At 37.9% G+C, this 19071-nt stretch overlaps 1 protein-coding gene across 10 annotated transcripts in view; it reads right to left on the bottom strand.

The window, feature by feature from the left end:
• The window catches only part of scube2 (signal peptide, CUB domain, EGF-like 2), a 176472-nt gene that overhangs the window by 19557 nt on the left and 137844 nt on the right, over nucleotides 1-19071 (bottom strand). For all 10 annotated transcript variants that reach the window (XM_043705875.1, XM_043705874.1, XM_043705870.1 and 7 more), the window contains one exon: nucleotides 9390-9557. In XM_043705875.1, the coding sequence (XP_043561810.1) occupies nucleotides 9390-9557 (168 nt within the window). The remainder of the gene's footprint in view (nucleotides 1-9389; nucleotides 9558-19071) is intronic.

The following is a 19071-nucleotide window of genomic DNA, read 5'->3' on the forward strand; positions in this document are numbered from 1 at the left end:
CTCACATCAGACTCTTCAGTCAAGATAGACTGACAGAAGACAAACAATTTAGACACAGCTTGGACATACAGTGATATCAAAGGAGCTACCACCAGCATGTAACATTAAAATGGATGAGGTAAACTTCAATTTAATTGAAGCTGATTTTTTAGTTTCTTTCACAGGGCTATTTACTAACTAACTGCTCAATATCAGTGGCAGTCCACAGAGGGAAACTCTCCCATCATGAAACATTTTTGTAAACTCAGCTTACATTCAAAAATAATCAGAACTAATTAATCAGAAAGAGAGTGGCAGTTGTAACCCCTGTTAAGAATCAGTAACATGGTAGCACCATCGCCTCGATTCTCTCCTAGGTCACCTGTTTATTTGACTGGATATATACTGCCATTCCATCCTTGTCATAGGGACAAAATCTTGGAATCTCCAACATAATACCACAAGGACTCCAGACATTGAAGATCTTCTCACAGTCAAGAAAAAAAAGAGTAAATTTAAAGGAAATGTCCCTTGCCAGGTTAACAACAAGCCATGTGCTCTGGAACAAAAACAGAAATTGCTGGAAAAATTCAGCAGATCTACCAGCATCTGTGGAGAAAAAGCAGAGTTAACATTTCAGGTTCAGTGATCCTTCTTCAGAACTGGATCTTGGCAAGTTTATACTGTGTCCGTTGGACATGCCTTCAATTTAAGTATTAGAAAGGATGAACTTACATTTATATAGTACCTTTCATGACCTCAAGATTCCCCACAGCACTTCACAATCAATGTAATATTTTGGAAGTATTTTGCCAATATTGTCATGTAAAGAATTTGGCCAGCCAATCTGCACACAGCAACATCCGACACAACAATGACACAAGTGAACAGATAATCTGGGAACTACATTTTTCACTGCTATAACATTTGGCGTGTAATATTGTTTCATTGTAGTTTCTGAGTTTATAATTGACATAGAAACTGCCTGCTGAGATCAATGGGGCAGGTGATTTACAGGTTAGAATTGGCAAATGGACATTGACAACCAGCTGCACAGAGTTGTGTACTACAGACTGGGATATGTATGAAATTTCCTCTTTCACATACTGGAAGGAACCACTGGAAATGCTCGAATTCATGATCCATTTGCAAGAGACTGCAGAAGTCAGTGACAGCCTGTTTGGAGAAAGCCAACCTCCTATAATCTCTGCTTTTCAGACAGTTATAAGTAAGCCTGCACTTCCTGGTGCTGGATGCAGTATCTTCCTGCAATCTTACCTGTCTGCATTCTAATAGTCCCAACCATTTCAGCTGCTCCTTTTTCACCACCTATTGCTCTCTATAGGTTGAGCACAAGCAATATGAGCACCAATGATTAGCAGAGTTTATTAGAGAATAAAATGAGAGAGAAGTAATTGGGAAGTTGGGTATCCAAAAAGCATTAATGATGCATTAATTTATAGCTGAGTGCTTTATTAAAGTAAACAGATGAGCATAAACCCTCGTGGCTTGTTTGGCTGTTTCATCACTGCAATGAATGTTGGTCAGGAATAGACCACAGTCAAGTCCCAGATGTCCTGAAACCTCATTTGTGAAGCTTGTAGGGGATACAAAGTATGATCAGTGGACTCATGTTCCCACCAGTGCAGGAGAGTGCAGTGGAGGCTGGGACGCTAAATGTCTTCAAGGCAGAAATTGATAAATTCTTGATGTCACAAGGAATTAAGGGCTACGGGGAGAATGCGGGTAAGTGGAATTGAAATGCCCATCAGCCATGATTGAATGGCGGAGTGGACTCGATGGGCCGAATGGCCTTACTTCCGCTCCTATGTCTTATGATCTTATGGAGAGTTCACAAACATTGTTCACCAGAAGTAGAGAGACTGCAGAGGTCATCAACTTCAGGAGTTGGATACAACATAAAAAGTACTTCAATGACCTCAGAAGGGGAGGAATACTAAGTACTGAATTCCTCCTTTCTCCAACACAGGGTTACAGTCATTCACTCCCCTTCTTCATCAGTCCCAACATATCTGTCCTTATCACTCAGTACAAGGCTATACCACTTCCTAACCTTATTAACAACACATGAAATTTCCTTTTACTTTTTGCTTCAGCCACAAGCACTATTCTCCTCTCATCATGCAATCTTTGCAAAATCAAATGCTCTCAAGATTCTTCTTCACCACACTCAGTAATGAGATTCCAATTTAGCACATGCTCATCCTCTTTGCATATTTCTTATTATCCCTCTCAGCACATGCTTTTGTGTGACTATTCTGTTTAATTTGAGTGCATAGAAACTTTAATCGATTGACTAGACTTGTCTCTTCTAGATGATCCCTTGATCAGAAAACCAAAATAAGCCATGAAAGAATTACAGAACTTTGAGAGAAGCCAAGAACAGCCACTTATTAATGATGACGGTATATTCAATAAAATAATTAACCTGGTCCGAAAAGGAAATCACCTTCCAAACCTGAGGGATCAATTCAAGATCACAAATGAAATGAATATGGCCTTTAAATTAGAACAGGAAGCAAACCTCAGGAAGCATATCAGAATAATCTACATGGAATAACAACCAAAACCCATAACGCATAGTATGTAAATGATCAGAGAGAATGTGTAAAGCTACACTTCACCAGTAATGGGAAGCAATAGAAAAAAAAGGAAAAGAAAAACTGTTATGCAAACAACATTTCTCAAAGTAACTCGAAAGCAAAATGAACACAATTAACACGATCAGGGAGAAGCATTTACTTACTTCTTATAAAAAATTCCTCGGAAGCCAAATAAAAAACTCAAACAATAAACTTGGACAATCCCAACTCTGCCGCAGCAACAGAGATGGAAACCTAGTTATCTAACACGCATTCCTAATTTGAATAGATAAAAGGGAAATTGCAAATAGGAAAGCACTTCAGAGCATTAGAGCACTAAAGAGATTAAATTTGACAGATCAGTTTTCAAAGAATATATTCAAACCATGAAGCAACAGGTCTTCTGAATGTTTGCATTCCTTATTATTAAAAGGCATCAAGGACAAAATGTCTTTTAAGTTAACTTTGGAAAGGAATCAGATTACCAACACTGCAAATGTCCATTAGAAAGGCAGTTATGGTAATACTTTAAGTCTAAAATTGTCCACTTAGTCGCTTTCCTTCATAAAACAACACTAATGACCCTGAAAAACCCTGACATTGGGCCACTTTAATAAAAATATTAAGGCATAGTTTCCTTGAAGGGTCCAATGGATAAAGTACATGGAGTAACAAAGAGTATTGATGAAGGCAAAGTGGTGGACATGATCTATATGGACTTCAGTAAGGCATTCAACAAGGTTCCTCATGGTAGACTGGTTAGCAAGGTTAGATCACATGGAATATAAAGAGAGCTAGTCATTTGGATGGTAGCCATGGTGTGGAGGTGCCGGTGTTGGATTGGGGTGGACAAAGTTAAAAATCACACAGCACCTGGTTACAATCCAACAGGTTAATTTGGAAGCACTAGCTTTTGGAGCGCTGTTCCTTGATCAGGTAGCTGTGAAACAGGATCATACGGCACAGAATTTAGCAAAAGCTTACAGTGTCATGCAACTGAAATGATATATTGAACAAACCTAGGTTGTGAAAGCTAGTGCTTCCAAATAAATCTGTTGGAATATAACCTAGTGTTGTGTGATTTTTAATTTAGGCAAAAGTGAGGATTGCAGATGCTGGAAACCAGAGTTTAGATCAGAGTGGTGCTGGAAAAGCACAGCAGGTCAGGCAGCATCCGAGGAGCAAGAAAATCGAACTTTCAGGCAAAAGGTGGCAGATGGAGTTAAATTTAGATAAATGTGAGGTGCTGCATTTTGGAAAGGCAAATCAGGGCAGGGTTTAGACACAATGCTAAGTGCTAGGGAATGTTGCTGAACAAAGAGACTTTGGAATGCAGGATCATAGTTCCTTGCAGGTAGAGTTGCAGGTAGACAGGATAGTGAAGATGGCATTTGGTATGCTTGCCTTTGTTGGTCAGTGCATTGAGTATAGGAGTTGGGAGGTCATGTCGCAGCTATACAGGACATTGGTTCGGCCACTTTTGGATTACTGTGTGCAATTCTGGTCTCCCTGCTATAGGAAGGATGTTGTGAAACTTGAAATGTTTCAGAAAAGATTTAGAAGGATATTGCCAGGGAGGGTTTGAGATATAGGGGGAGGTTGAATAGGCTGGGGCTGTTTTCCTCCCAGAGGCAGAGCGTGATTTTAGACCTTCCAAATGCTGCCAACATGGTCTCTGTTGCCAAACAAATCCAAGAAAAATGTCTTGAACGTCACCAGTAACTCTTTATTCCATTTATCAACCTGACAAAAGCATCAGACTCAGTAAATCACAAGGCTCTATGGATTATACTCTAAAGATGTGGATATCCAAGCAACAATTACAATCCTTCTATTGCTTCATGATGATGTGACAGGAACCACTTTGAGTTAGAGGTGTGAAACAAGTGCCTCAAAATGGATTTGAGTAAAGCGAAGATAGGTAATAGCCCTCATGCTTTTTACAATCTGCCGTCTGGTGAAAGTATTAAGTACTGCCTCTTTGGAAAACTCTTAATCTCAGTCACTTCCATGTCTAAACTAAAGTGAACACCATAGATATAGGTGATCTGCAGTTTGTGGGTGACTGCATTGTTGTTTCCCGCTCTGCACCAGATTTGTAAGTCATTCTCGCTCTCTTCAATATTGCATACAATAAACACAGCTTGTCTTTGAATGTTGTGGAAACAAAATTTGTATCAACTCACATTTGGTCAATCAAATAATCCATCTCTCATACATGTTGAAGGGGACACTTTGGAGCATTTGAGGAAATCCTCTCCCTTGTCAGTCACCTCATGCAACAGGTACCATTGATAAGGTAATCCAACACCAGATCAATTATGCTAGTTCATCCCTCTGCAATTCAAGAAGACTTTTGCAATTCAACTGAAGCATTGTTCACAGCTGTTGTGATTATCACAATTTGGACTATAGTGAGACCTGTACTGTTTATCAGTGAAATAGGCACTAGAGAAGTTCCATTGCTGCATAGTTGGATTCAATGAGAGGTCTATCAAACAAACACGCTTGCATTCAGACAAAACTTGCGAAAAATCAACTTCAACAGACTGGGCACTGTGTTTAATTGGCTGACAATTGTTTTTTCATGCAGGTCCTGTTCTCAACTCTCAAATGGACTGTGTTCCACAGAAGGACAAAGAAATGTTTCAAAGTCATTCTGAATCTTTCCTTGAGGCCCAGCAGCATTGACATTAATAACTGGGAGGCTCCTGTTACTAAACATTCAAAAAAGTGATAAGTTACACTTTGAACTGCATCATACTTGGTGTTGCAACACCTTACTTTTGAGGCACAGCAGCAGGAGAGCAATTCTACACACTGGATGCTACCAGCCTGTGCAATATCCTGCTCCACATGCTCAAAGATTGTGGGTTAAAAATCTGCCTTTTCAGTTACAGATTTGGTGGACTAAGTCAGATAGGTGGCAAATATAGTTCAACATGGAGAAGTGAGAGATGAGACATTTGACAATCCATGTTCTTCTTGAAAATAAAGTACATAGAGTCAAAGTCATACAGCATGGAAATAGACGTGAGTTCTGAGGAAGGATCATTTGACCCAAAACATTAACTCTGATTTCTCTCCATAGATGCTACCAGACCTGCTGAGCTTTTCCAGCAAACTCTGTTTTTGTTTGTGGTAGAAACAGACTCTTCAGTCCAACTAATCCACACTGACCATGTTCCCAAATCAAATTACTCCAACTTGCCTGCGTTTGGCCTATATCCATTCAAACTTTTCCCAACCACTTATTTATCCAAATGTCCTTTAAATGTTGTAACAGTACCTGCACTTCCTCTGGCAGTACATCACACACAAAAACCATGATGTCAAAAAAATGTTGCCCCTCCTGTCCTTTTAAAACTTACTCCTCTCATCTTAAAAATATGCCCCCTAGTTTTGAACTCCTCCAGCCTGTGGAAAAGACCCTTGCTATTCACCTTATCTATTCCCTACCTGATTCCTCTATATGATCACCATCAACCTTCTAAACTCAAGTGGAACAAGGTCCCAGCCTATCCAAGCAATTTTTATAATTCAAACCCTCCATTCCAGGCAGCCTCCTGATAAACTGGGACCTGGCTGTGTTATGTGTATAAGTCATTAATGGTGACAGAGCATGTTGAGAGAGCAATGAATAAAACATGCAGTATTCTAGTCTTTATTATTAAGGGCAGAGAGTACAGATGAAAGACGATTATGTCGAACTTGCAGAAGATGTTAGTTCAGCCTCACCTGGAGGATTGTGTCCTGCTCCCAGTGTTGCACTTTAGGAAGGGTGTAAAGATTTTGGAGAATTGTGCAGAAGAGAACTATAAGAATGGTTCCAGGGATGATAATTGTTTGTCTGTTTTATCATTCAGACCTATTCTGGCTATTATATAACATATCTGCCATTTCATTTGTAGTCTAAAAGTAGCTACTTTGTCTTTCTCATCAGGAAAATCAAGCCTAGCTCCACATGGTAAGCGACTTTATATCTATGTCATTCTTGTTGATTGCAAATTAATTCAAAACAATTCTGCACCATATTGTTGCATTAACATTGCAACTGTTTGACTGTTGTCTGAGAAAAGTGAAAGAAAACTAGATCCACTAATATGCTGCCTCATAGTATCGTTCATTTAATTTGAATATCTGAATGTGAAAATATCATTGACAGGAACATATCAAAAGGAAGTGACTATTTAAATTATTTCTCCTTCACACAGGCCCAACAAGTTACTCCATTTTGTCTCAATCTTCAAAATCCCTTTTCAAATACTTATTAGCATTACCCAAACTTGGGAGGGTTATGGTGGAGGGAAGCAGGTTTAAGTGTAATTGAAGGAAATTCAATGGAGAAATATAATTCTGAAGTAATGGCAAAACATAAAACAGCATTTGATTGTGACTATTCATGCATGTAGTTTAAGTTAGTATCAGGAGCTTTGTTCAATTTGGCACACTATGGCACAGTCCCCAGAAGTCAAAATGGACCATTCCTAGCAACTTCAATACCATATATATTATCTACAGGACTTGGGAACAGAGGCTAAAAAAATGGTAGCCTTAAAGAAAAATGGCAAAGTATGGTTCACTCTAAAATTACTTTCTGAAAAATGCTGCATATTTACAAGTATATCTACACAAAACCCTCACATCGAACTGAAACGTATGCTTTGCATCTCCTGTGTATCCATGCCTGAGGAGGCGAAGAATTGTAAACCTTACCAAACTCTCACCTTCCAAGCCATTAACACCTCAAATCCTTCATGATACACAATCTAACACTTGCAACGTATAGGTTGTGTCCATATCTATCACCACACATATGCTTCTTCACCTTCCAACCATGATGAATTGGTGGGACAGCATCCTGAACTACAGGACACAATCTGGCCTCTAGAAAGACCTAAATGGTCGAACATAGTTGCCAAAGGCAATATTCTGCTCACATGTCCAAGGAGTTCCAATGCAGCCTATGATTTACCTGCATGGGTGTCTGTCTTACGTAATGGAAGACTTCCCTGTCATGAAACATCTGGAAATCCTTTTGTTTTCTAGCTATGAGAACCAAAGGAATTTCAAAGGCATTATAAAGCTATCCAGGGGGGATTATAATCTATTTTAAGAAAACTGCTTCCTTAGATTGCTCAATTGCCAAACTTTGTGCATGATGCTTTGAAATCAAATTATAATGAAAGTCTTAGTTGTCCTTTTCATCCTCTGCCTGGTGTGTGCCTGCACCAGTGGCACATTTCAATGGTATTTCATGTCCCAATTTTAAAGTCTATTCTGCACATTATTCCAATCATGTGGTCAAATATAAATAACTTAACTCAAATTGTCATTCCCTCCTCTCCCCAATGATAGCTCTGAGAGATTCCAATGGAAACTATTCAAAAACACTACTAATAAAATTACAGTTAAATGTAAAGGAAAAATAGTTTCTATTTGTATAAACGTCATTCATATCTTTGGGCATCTATTTCAAAATGCTTCACTTTTAATTAAGAACTTTTAAAATGTATTCTCTGTTACTATGTAAAGGTATAAGTAACCAACTTGTGCAGAGCAAGTTCCAAAGCAATGTGATCAATACAGATAGTCTGGTTTTGGCAGTAGTGGCTGAGTGGTTAATGTTGACCAGGAAATCTTCCCTGTTGTCCTTTGAATAGTAACATCTATAGTAACATTAAACTTAGTTTCTATTTGCCTATTCAGATATGTTGTAACTGAATGATAACACCTCCACCAATCTGGCATTTCTTCACATACTACGTCATTTGATCCCTCAAGTCAATCCTGTCTTTCAAGATGATCATGGCTGATCAGCCCAGGTCTTAACTCTTCTTTTGTGCCAGCTCAGCACAGACAGCAACTCCCTTATATATGAAAACCTTTTTCCACATTGTGTAAGTACTTTCAGTGATTTAGCCTCCATAACAGCCTGGAGTAGAAAATTCCAGTCATTCACTACCTTTTGGGAGAAGAAATTCCTTTCCATTTCAGTTTTGAATGCATGTTTGTTTATTCTGTAACTATGACCCCTAGTTCAAGATCCCTTCCCCAACCCCACCAGTGGAAAAATCTTAACATTTAATCTGACAAGGCTCCTGAGGACCAAGTAGGTTTCAATAAAATCTTTCCTCATTCTTCTAAACTCGATATGACTAATGACTATGCATTCACCTAAAACTTAAACTTAAATTCTGAAGCAAAGTTTGAATCAATTTTCTACCTCTCAAAGTTCAAGCTTCTCTCTCATTTTTTTTGAGCTTTACAATCCTCTGTAAATTCAATATTATCCAACTCTGTTTACTGTGCCCTTACTCGCACCAACTGTCATTCACTGATCACTGCTGGAGTGATAATATACAACTAATCAAGCAATGGTTCAATTTTAAATTCTCACCCTTGTTTTCAAATCTCTTTAAGAACTCACCTTTTCCTATCACTGTAGTTTCCTCCAGCTCTACAATCCTCAGATATCGAATCAAATTTTCACTTCTTAAGCATCCTAATTTAAATTTAATTTAAATTTTAGTGGTGGCCTTGCCTTCAGCTGCTTAGGCTTTCCCTCAATCTTAATCGCACCATTTCTCATTTGTTGAAGACACCTTAAAACCTCTGACCAAGCTTTGGCTATTCTGTCTAATATCACTTTAGATGGCTTCATGTCTAATTTTGCCTCATATGTTTTTTTATTAATAGCCTCGAGTATTTTAAGAATCCAAGAATCGAAGAGATCCGCATTTCCAGCATGTTAATTGTACCATTTTATCACTATTCAATTTGTAATACCTTGTCAAAATGTCTCACCTCCACATTCTGAAACATTACGCGCACCAGGTGACTTTTGGTTCTCTTGGTTGTCAGAGTTTGGGCAGGGCTCACACGAAAGCTGTCCTTCTTCATCCTGATATGTGCCAGCAGGACATAAAATACACTTCTGTTCGCCATCATAGTACGTGCCAACACTACAACTAACTAACAACAGAAATTAGAAGGAACAGTCACTATATAGATGAAAAAGAACATTTTTTTTGTAAAATTGGTAGAATAACCTGCATATCTCATATAGACTTGGTGAAAAACATAAGAATTGTTTTTATGGAGCTAGGGATAAAATGTTGAAAGATAACTAAAGCAGACTGAGAGACACCAGTAAATATAATTGCAAACAGGTTTAAATCTGTTTTACATAAAATGTTGAAAGAATACCTGACCTTTCCTGCTGATTTTCAACTTACTTTTAGTTCAATAGAACATTCACACTTCAGTTATTACATTCTAAAGAATTATTTTACATTGGCATGTTTCTGTGTTTTGAATTTGGACCAATCATGCATGAACTACTCACATTTGTCATAGGCTTAGATTATTTTATTTTAAATAACCAACCGATTAATTATCTCAACTACACTATAAGTTGGGTTACTGCGTATTGTGAAACCCAAGTTCTTCCTGATGTTACTTATAATTTATTTCTTTCTGTATTTTTCAAATAGCCTGAACTTAGAATTTATTAGTCTAAAGACTACAGTGAAAGCATGTGGCAATGTATTCCCAAGAGATCCTTCAATATAAAGACATCATATGCAACACATATTTTCCCATAACTTTTTTAAATGCATGAAACCTTTTATCTAAGACATCCTACAGAATTTATGTGTTGCTCCTCAGCAGAAAGAAAAACTTCTTTCGATTTTTCTTTTCACAGGTGACATATTGACCTTTCATCATTGTCTTCTGTGGTTTTGAATATAAGTATTGCAAAAATCTCTCATGGAATTTTGCTTATTAACAGTATTCTAAAGAAAATATATTATTCTTCTATATTTAGCAGTTGTACCCTTCACTATAACTAGCCTTTTGCATGGTTCCCAAAGAATGTTAAAAACATTAATCTTAGGTTTTATTAAAAATATTTTTTTGCAATGAATTTATTGTGAACAAATGCTTTCCTAAGACACTCACGTATGTAGAGAACTTCAATCTTTTTCCACATAAATTGATGCTTACGTGCTATGTTGTGTTTTGAAGTGACAGAATATGAAATCACACTGGCAAATGCCCATGCACTAAATTCCTGTGATCATTGACAAATTGTCAACCAAAAGACACCAATCTTTGTCAGCATTTTGTCACAAGGGTGAAGGAAAAGAAGGACTAAAGGTGAGAATCACCGGATAATTCTCATACAATTCCTCTTTGCGGACTCCAGAAATGTGTGTGCCACATAGATTTTCCATGTGAAAAACAACTGTAAAACAGGGGCACATTTGTAACTTAAGTTTCCACGTTTTATGTTTAACAGGTGGCATTTTCACTTTTCTTCACTGGGGATAATAGAGTAAGGAAAACCACATTGCAATTTTGTTTTATCAAGTATTTTCTGAAGAAACTAGTTTGTTATTAAATAGTTCTATTAGAAAGAACAAACTGCAATAATCAGTTTGGCATGTCATTGACTTTGCAGGATATCAGTTGATGTAATTCTCACAGCCTAATTGATTGTTGTATAAGTGTAACAGCCTATGCCACTGATGTTAGCAGTTTATTATAAAGCTGACATCAGTAATGATCCAAGTTCAATGCAAATTTTTTTTTCTATTCCTCTTCCTTCACTATTTTTTCCTATCCTGAAGGCACCATCTTTTGTTACAGAGGAGCAGATGGACTCCAGTGGTCAAACTTCATTTGAAAACAAAAAATGCTTGAGATCACAGCAGGTTGGGCAGTTTCCGTGGAGAGAAAGTAAGCTAATGTTTCGAGTCCAGATGACTCTTCATCAGAGCTGAGGTGAATTTGTCACATCAGCTCTGATGAAGAGTCACCTGGACTCAAAACATTGGCTTGCTTTCTCTCCATAACTGCTGCCTGACTCGCTGTGGCCTCCAGCACCATTTTACTCCAGGATCTGCAGTAATTTGCTCCAGTCAAACTTCATTACTTAGCAGACTAATCAACCTACCTTTTTGGTCACCAAACAGAGTCATAGAGTTGTGCTGCACAGAAATATACCCTTCAGTCCAACTAGTCCATGCCTACCAGATATCCTAAATTAATGTAGTCCCATTTGCCAGCATTTGGTGCATATCCATCTAAACCCTTGCTATTCATATAACCATCCAGATACCTTTTAAATGTTGTAATTATATCAGCCTCCACCACTTTCTATGGCAGTCAGTCCATACATATGAACACTTCAGTATTTTGTGTCTATGGGCAAACCAATGAAGGGAAATCGATGCAAAATTTCTCAGTTTTTTTTGCCCAGAAATATGCTGTGTGCTCAGTTTGTCCACAAAGAACTTGCTGGGCTGACAGGATGTTAAAGTGTAAGAGAGACCAATTGTAAATTAAGTCTGAACAAATTCAAGCATACAGTTTAACTTTTGGTTTGTAAAAGCTCTATTTAGCAGAGTTATTGTTGTCACTTCTGTTTCAGACATTTGTCTCTGACTTTTAATACAAATGAAAAATCTGAATATTATAATCGCAAGGGAAATTACTCACTTTTTGTGTTACCTGCAAGAGGAAGAAAATGAAGAAATGAGAAATGTAGTATGCCGAACTACACCAAAACACAGGAAAGACAGGGAGAGAGAGAACGAAAGGATATTTTAAGCCCTCCTGAGAGATTTGTGTGCCATCCTTAAGACAGCACCTGCAAGAAGACAGCACCTGCAAGAACACAGCACTGCAACATCGGCATGTGCTGAAGTTTCTGGAGTGAGACTTGATCCCATGACTTATTGACCAAGAGGTCAGACTACAACTACTTAGCAAAGATTGACATTTATCCATCCTTAACACATGTGGTTACAAAACTGTCCATACAGATACTGTCAAAACCTTCAGAATATTGAACCTGAATAGATCTTCCTCTCGAAGACTAGAACCCATGGCCTTCATAACAGCATGGTAAGTATTCACAAAGGATTCTTCCATTATGTAAAAAATCTATTTCCCTATAAGCCTGAATTCAGATTTACTGGAGTTCATGGTAAACTAAATTTAAACTAAGAAATAATGCATATTTGCAGACAATAGACTTAAGTTATTTGCATATTTATCTGAAAGCACAAAATAATCAAAACTTTTCCAAGCAGCAACTACAATTATTTTACTCATTTAAGTGCAGGTAACAATTCTTTATCCGAAATCTGAAAAGCTCCAAAATCCGAAGTTTCTTTCATGAAATTTTTTTCTCGTTAACAAGGTTGTTTGGCGTGCAAACAGTTAACCCAACTCCACACCCACTCGACCCACTGGGGGCGTGGCCCAACACTGGCAGACATCAGTTTTGTCTCAGAGCCCGTACTACTCATAGGTGCGTCTGCTGCTCAGTAAGAGTTTTAAACATTTCACCGTTAAACTGTCACTTATTCCGAAATCCAAAAAACTCTGAATTCCAAAAGCCGGCTAATCACAAAGGTTTCCGATAAAGGATTGTGTACATGTACTGTATCTTTCAGGTGTCCACTTTCAAAGTATTTTTGTAAACGGTGCCTGCTCAAAAAACTGTGGAAACTGGGTTTTCCAAACAATAGATTTCCAAACTGCAAATGTTACATTACACTTAGCATATTTTTAAACTGCTGTCCTTGTATGATCCAAATTCTGATGATATGCAGTTGAGGAATAAAAATATATATTGCATTTAACATTTATTTCCAACCAATTACTAGAATTGAAGTGTTTTACCAGCACAGGAAGTGTCAACAAACACTGCTATATTTAGAATAAAGACTGACACGATCCAGTAACAAAATCTAAATAGACTGATCAAAAAATGATCAATCAATATGTATGAGTAATAACAAATGGAACATGTAATATTTTCAAATTTAAAACCTTACAATAATAACTTCTTGTGTTATATCACAATCCTTTGAAGAAATGAGCCATTATATTGATTTACGTAGTCAAATGTGTACACACATTTACATTTTATTGAGTTCAACCAACATTAGAAAGCCTTCCTTATCAAGCAGTCATGGTTATTCATTCATACACAAACAAACATGGATGAAAAAACATGCACAACAAAGGTTACTGGAGATGGTTCCTTGCACATTACTACTAACTTGTGAAAAGAGCTGCTACCATTCTCCAGACTTGTAAAACTATCTGAAGTTCTGTAATATCACATGGATAAATGCCAATCAAACTGACTGAAAACATAGTGAAGTTGTTTTAAATTTAGTTCCTGTTGCATTGGCACACAATTTCTAATAAAGTAGTTACTCATTGAATCATAGAATAGTTACAGCAAAAGAGGAGGCTATTTGAACCATTGTGTCTATGCTAGCTCTTTGCAAGAGCAAATCAGTCAGTCCCACCTTTCTTTCCCTGTCCTTTTCCACTGACTTAAAAATGTGAAAACCTGCAGCATAATGTCCAACAAAATTAAGTCATACAAAAATAGGGCTTAGGAAAATAAGTCTTACTTAGTGATTCTTTCTAGAAATACTAGTGATGACATTCAATGTTCATGAACACCATAAACCATAATAAATGCAAACTACTCAATAATTATTGATTAAAACACAGAATGGAGTCTATTGATATTATTTCAACCCATCAATATGCTGCTATATTGCAACATATTCTGAAGTGTATAAATGTAACATGCACAAATGTAGTCATTTCTTTCATTTCTTAGCCTTTTTCCTTTTGGTACACTCTCCCTCGACTTGCCCCATTTTCCCTCAACATTACCTTTACCAATCATGCCCTCTCTGTAATGATTCAGTGTCTAATAACATCATCCCTAGTGTGATATTAAGCCTCATATTCACATCAAAGAGGTTCCCAGCATGATCCTTGAAGTTAGCAGAACTTAGCAGAGCACTGTGGTAATGTAGTGTCCACAAACTAGAGATGGAAGGAAAAAAGCGGCCAGACTTCTCATTCTTGAGAGCAATGTAATTCTTGGTCTTCAGGAGTAAAGAAATAAAAAAAACAGAAACAAGCAAAATAAGTTAGCCTTCAGCATGCAAAAGATCAATGAGTATGGTACATCCAGTGAGAAGCCCAGGTTTGTTGAGGAACAATGGCCGATGTTTACAAAATAGTTCATGAATCACAACAATGTTATGTCCCAACAGGAAGAAGAATTCCATAAAGGGGACAAACTGACCATGGTTAACCAAGAATGATAAGTATAGTATCAAATTGAAAGAAAATACATCCAACATGGCAAAAATTGCTGTAAACTAGAGGATTGGAAAAGATTTAATAGCTAACAAAAAATAAGTGAGAAAGAGAAAATAAACTATGATGGCAAACTAGCAAGTAATATAAAAATGGACAGTAAGAGCATCTTTAAATATATTAAAAAAAGAGAGTCTAAAGTGAACATTAGTACCTTAGAGAACATGGCTGGGGAAATAATAATGGGAACCAGAAAATGACAGTGGAGTTGAATAAAAATTTTTCATCAGTCATCAGTGTAGAGGTCATTAATAGTATTCCAAAAGATACTAAATAATCAAGGTGCACAAGGAGAAGGAGGGAATAAACATAATATCACTGGAAAAAAGTACTAAGGAAACTAATGCAGCTAAAGGCCAATATGTCACCTGGACCTGATGCTTTACATCCTAGAATTTTAAAAGAAGTAGCTGCAGAGATAGTAATGCACTAGTAGTAATCTTCCATGAATCCTTAGATTCAGGAAAAATCCCAGAGGCTTAGAAAACTGTGGGTGCCACACCCTTATTCAAAAAGGAGTAAAAATCAGGTAGGTCAGTTAGCTTAACATCTGTCACTGGGAAGATGTTAGAACCTATTACAAAGCATCTAATACAGAACATGTAAAAATATACAATAAAAATCAAACATAGTGAAAATGGCTTCAGGCAGAAGAAATTATGTCTGACAAATTTATTACAGTTCTTTGAGGAGATATCAAGCAGGATAGGTAAAGATGAACCAGTAGATGTTTTATATACAGATTTCCAAAAGGCACTCATGAAGGTACTACACTCAGGGATACTGAATAACAAAAGTGCACATGGTGTTCAAGGTAATATATTAGCATGCATAGAAGATTTTTAGCTAACAGAAGACCAAGTTGGAATAAAGGGGCATTTTCAGGATGGCTAACTCTAACTACTGGAGTACCAAAGGTATCAGTGCTGAAGGCACAAATATTTACAATACATATCAATGTCTTCAATGACAAGTGAATGTAATATTGTGATGTTTGTAAATGATACAAAACTAAGTGGGAAGGCAAGTAGTGAGGATGACACACTGAGTGCAAAGGTTGAGTAAATGGGTAAAAACTTGACAGTTGGAAAATTATGTGAGAAAATGAGAGATTGTGCACTTTGGCAAGGAGCATAAAGACCAGAATATTATTTAAATTGAGAAAGATAGCAGAAATCCTCAGCACAGACAGATTTGAGGGTCCTTGTGCATGAATTACCAAAGCTAAATAAGTAAGATTTTAGCGTTCATTTCAAGTGGAATAAAAGTAGGGAAATCTTGCTAAATCTTTACAGGCACAAGTGTGGCCGCTGCAAAAACTGTGAACAGTTTCTCCTCTAATCTAAGAAACATATACACTCAAATTGAAGATAGTCAAGTAAAGTTTCATTTGGTTGATTCCAAGTATGGAGGGAAGTTTCCTACAAGGAGAGGTTGATTAGGTTGGGCTTGTAGATTAGATTACTTAGTGTGGAAACAAGCTCTTCGGCCCATCAAGTCCACACAGACCCTCCGAAGAGCAACTCACCCAGACCCATTCCCCTCCATTTACCCCTTCACCTTACATTACGAGCAATTTAGCATGGCTAATTCACCTAACCTGCATATTTTTGGACTGTGGGAGGAAACCAGAGCACCTGGAGGAAAGCCACGCAGACACAGGGAGAATGTGCAAACTCCACACAGACATTTGCCTGAGGTGTGAACTGAACCCCGGTCTCTGGCGCTGTGAGGCAGCTGTGCTAACCACTGTGCCACCATGCCTCATTGTATGCATTGGAATTTAGAAGAAAGAGAGGAGATCATATTGAAACATGAAATTCTTAGAGGGCTTGACAGGATAGATGTGGAGAAGTTGTCTACCTTTGTGGGAGAGTTTTGAACCAGAGGACACAGTCTCAGTATAAAGGATTTAAGACAGAAATTAGGAGTTTTTCTTTTCCTCTTGGGAAGTAATCGATCTGTGGAAGTTTCTTACTGCAGAGAGCTGCTGAGGCCGTCTTGATAAGTATATTCAAGGATAAGATAGATTTTTATTGAATAAGGAAATCAATAGTTATGGGGATAAGACAGGAAAGTGGAGTTAAAGATGATCAGATCAGTCACAATCTCACTGAATGGCAGAACAAAGTCAATGATGTGAATCGGAATGGGACTATTTGATGCCACCCTTTTGGCGCCGATCATTTGGCCCTGCCGTTTTGGCTCTAAACTGTTTTAGCGCTCATTATATTGGCGCTGAGCTGTTTTGGTGCCAATTCAGAATAAAAAAAAGTCTTGTAGAGCCCATAAGAAATTTGTTTTAATTGCATTGTAAGAAATAAATCTAATTCTTTTTATTCATTATTTTTAACCTATTCATTATAAAAACAATTTCTACATTTTGCTACATTTATCAAACACATATAGATAACCATTGTGTGAAAATTTTGGTTTGTCTCTCTTGCTTAGAGTGTTTTCAGCCATTTCTAGTATGGGCTCTACAACAAAATAGAAAGAAAATTGTGTTACAGCTTTGTGAAGACAGAATGTGAAGACAGAAGGACGTAAGTATCATCAAGGCAGTAGATGACGATTAACAACTGTTAAATTAGAAAATGATTACATTGGGTCATTAGTCATCCTCTCTTCTTTAACCAAACAAGACATTTTTTATTCTGAATTGGCGCCAAAACAGCTCAGCACCAAAGTAATGAGTGCCAAAACAGTTTAGAGCCAAAACGGCGGGGTCAAATGATCGGCGCCAAAAGGGCAGCGCCAAAACGTACCTGATCCGATGCGAATTGCCTGCTTCTACTCCTCCATCTTCTGGTTAAATGTGAACCAGACTTTTAATGCTACATGTACCGATTGCAGTATTATTTTGGCCCATTCCACATAATAGACAAGCAGGAGGCTGGAGGAAAACAACAAGCCTGGCAGCATCAGGAAGTGGAGAAGCCAACGTTTTGGGTATAACTCTTCTTCAGGACTGGGTAGCAGGAGGATAGATCCACAAATAAAAGCGTGATAACATGCACTGCTGTTCCTGATCAATTATCGCCCACATACCTTTGTGCACACCTAAAGTAGAAACAAAGAGGTGTGCTCATGCAACTCAGATTTCATGAACAAAAACAGAAGGTGCTGGAGAAGCTCAGCATGTTTGGCAGCATCTGTAAAGAAAAATCAAGAGTTAATATTTTGGGTCCGGTGACCCTTCCTCTGGTTTCATGATGTCAATTAACACAAAATATCATAAGTCCCACCCAGTTGCCAACTCACTGAATGAAACACAGAGCTGGAGGTTGAGTGACACATAGATTAGATTTCATCGGGCATCAGAGTCTCCACAGTCCTCTCATTAAAATGTCAGAGGGAGTCCAGCCAGAACCCCTTTAGTTGCCCAACTACAACTTAACCTTCACTGCTTTAAAGTGACACCTCGGCTAGGAGGAAATCTGCTGTAGAAAGCTGATGGATGATCCACAGCTCTACAGTCCCAGCAGCACCAGTTGGAGTGGGACCAATGGCAGTTCACCATGCTAATTCTGGGATTACAGCCTCAATGGGTAGAGTGAGAATGAATGTAGGGAGTGTGTGTACTGGGTCTTGAATGAGATGGGTTAAGGGACATGTGGAGATAACTTTTGGAAGTATTCCTCCAATGAGCTGAGGAGCCTGCATAATCCTGACTGCTAAAGCTTTTGGGCTTTGAAGTTTGACCTTAGACATTCCTGGTTATGGCTTCCTTTTTTTCTTAACTACTTCTGTCTTTACTTACCTTATTGTGCACACAGCATTTCAGAGGTGCCATTCTTATTTCTTTATAGTGGCTGGGGGAACGAGAAATAACAAAAGCAACAACCTCAACAAGAAGGGTGAATAGTCTGTTAGAAGACAACAAGGTAAGTGGATTGCTTGTCAAGAACTTTCCCAAATCCCATGCTCTATAGACCAACTGTGAATACTGATGTGTTGGGTTTCTCAGAAACAATCTGTGAGAAGGTTGTAGTCCTTCAAGGCAGGCAGTGGCTAAGCTCTAGACCTTCCTGTAACAAGATGTGCTGCCATCTGGGTCAGGTAGTCATGCTTAGTCATACCATTACCACATTTTGGTTTGAATCAGATTTCTTACAAGCTGTTGCAGGAGACATTCAGCATTATTTCCCAGTCTGCATTGGTTATGGCTCTTGGAGGCCAATCATCTCAGTCCCAGGACATCCATGCAGACATTCCTCAGAATAATGTCCTAGGCCCTAACATCTTCAGTCGCTCAATCACAAAATCAGAAGTGGGG

Source organism: Chiloscyllium plagiosum, chromosome 16 (assembly GCF_004010195.1).
Source record: "Chiloscyllium plagiosum isolate BGI_BamShark_2017 chromosome 16, ASM401019v2, whole genome shotgun sequence".
Lineage (NCBI taxonomy): Eukaryota > Metazoa > Chordata > Chondrichthyes > Orectolobiformes > Hemiscylliidae > Chiloscyllium > Chiloscyllium plagiosum.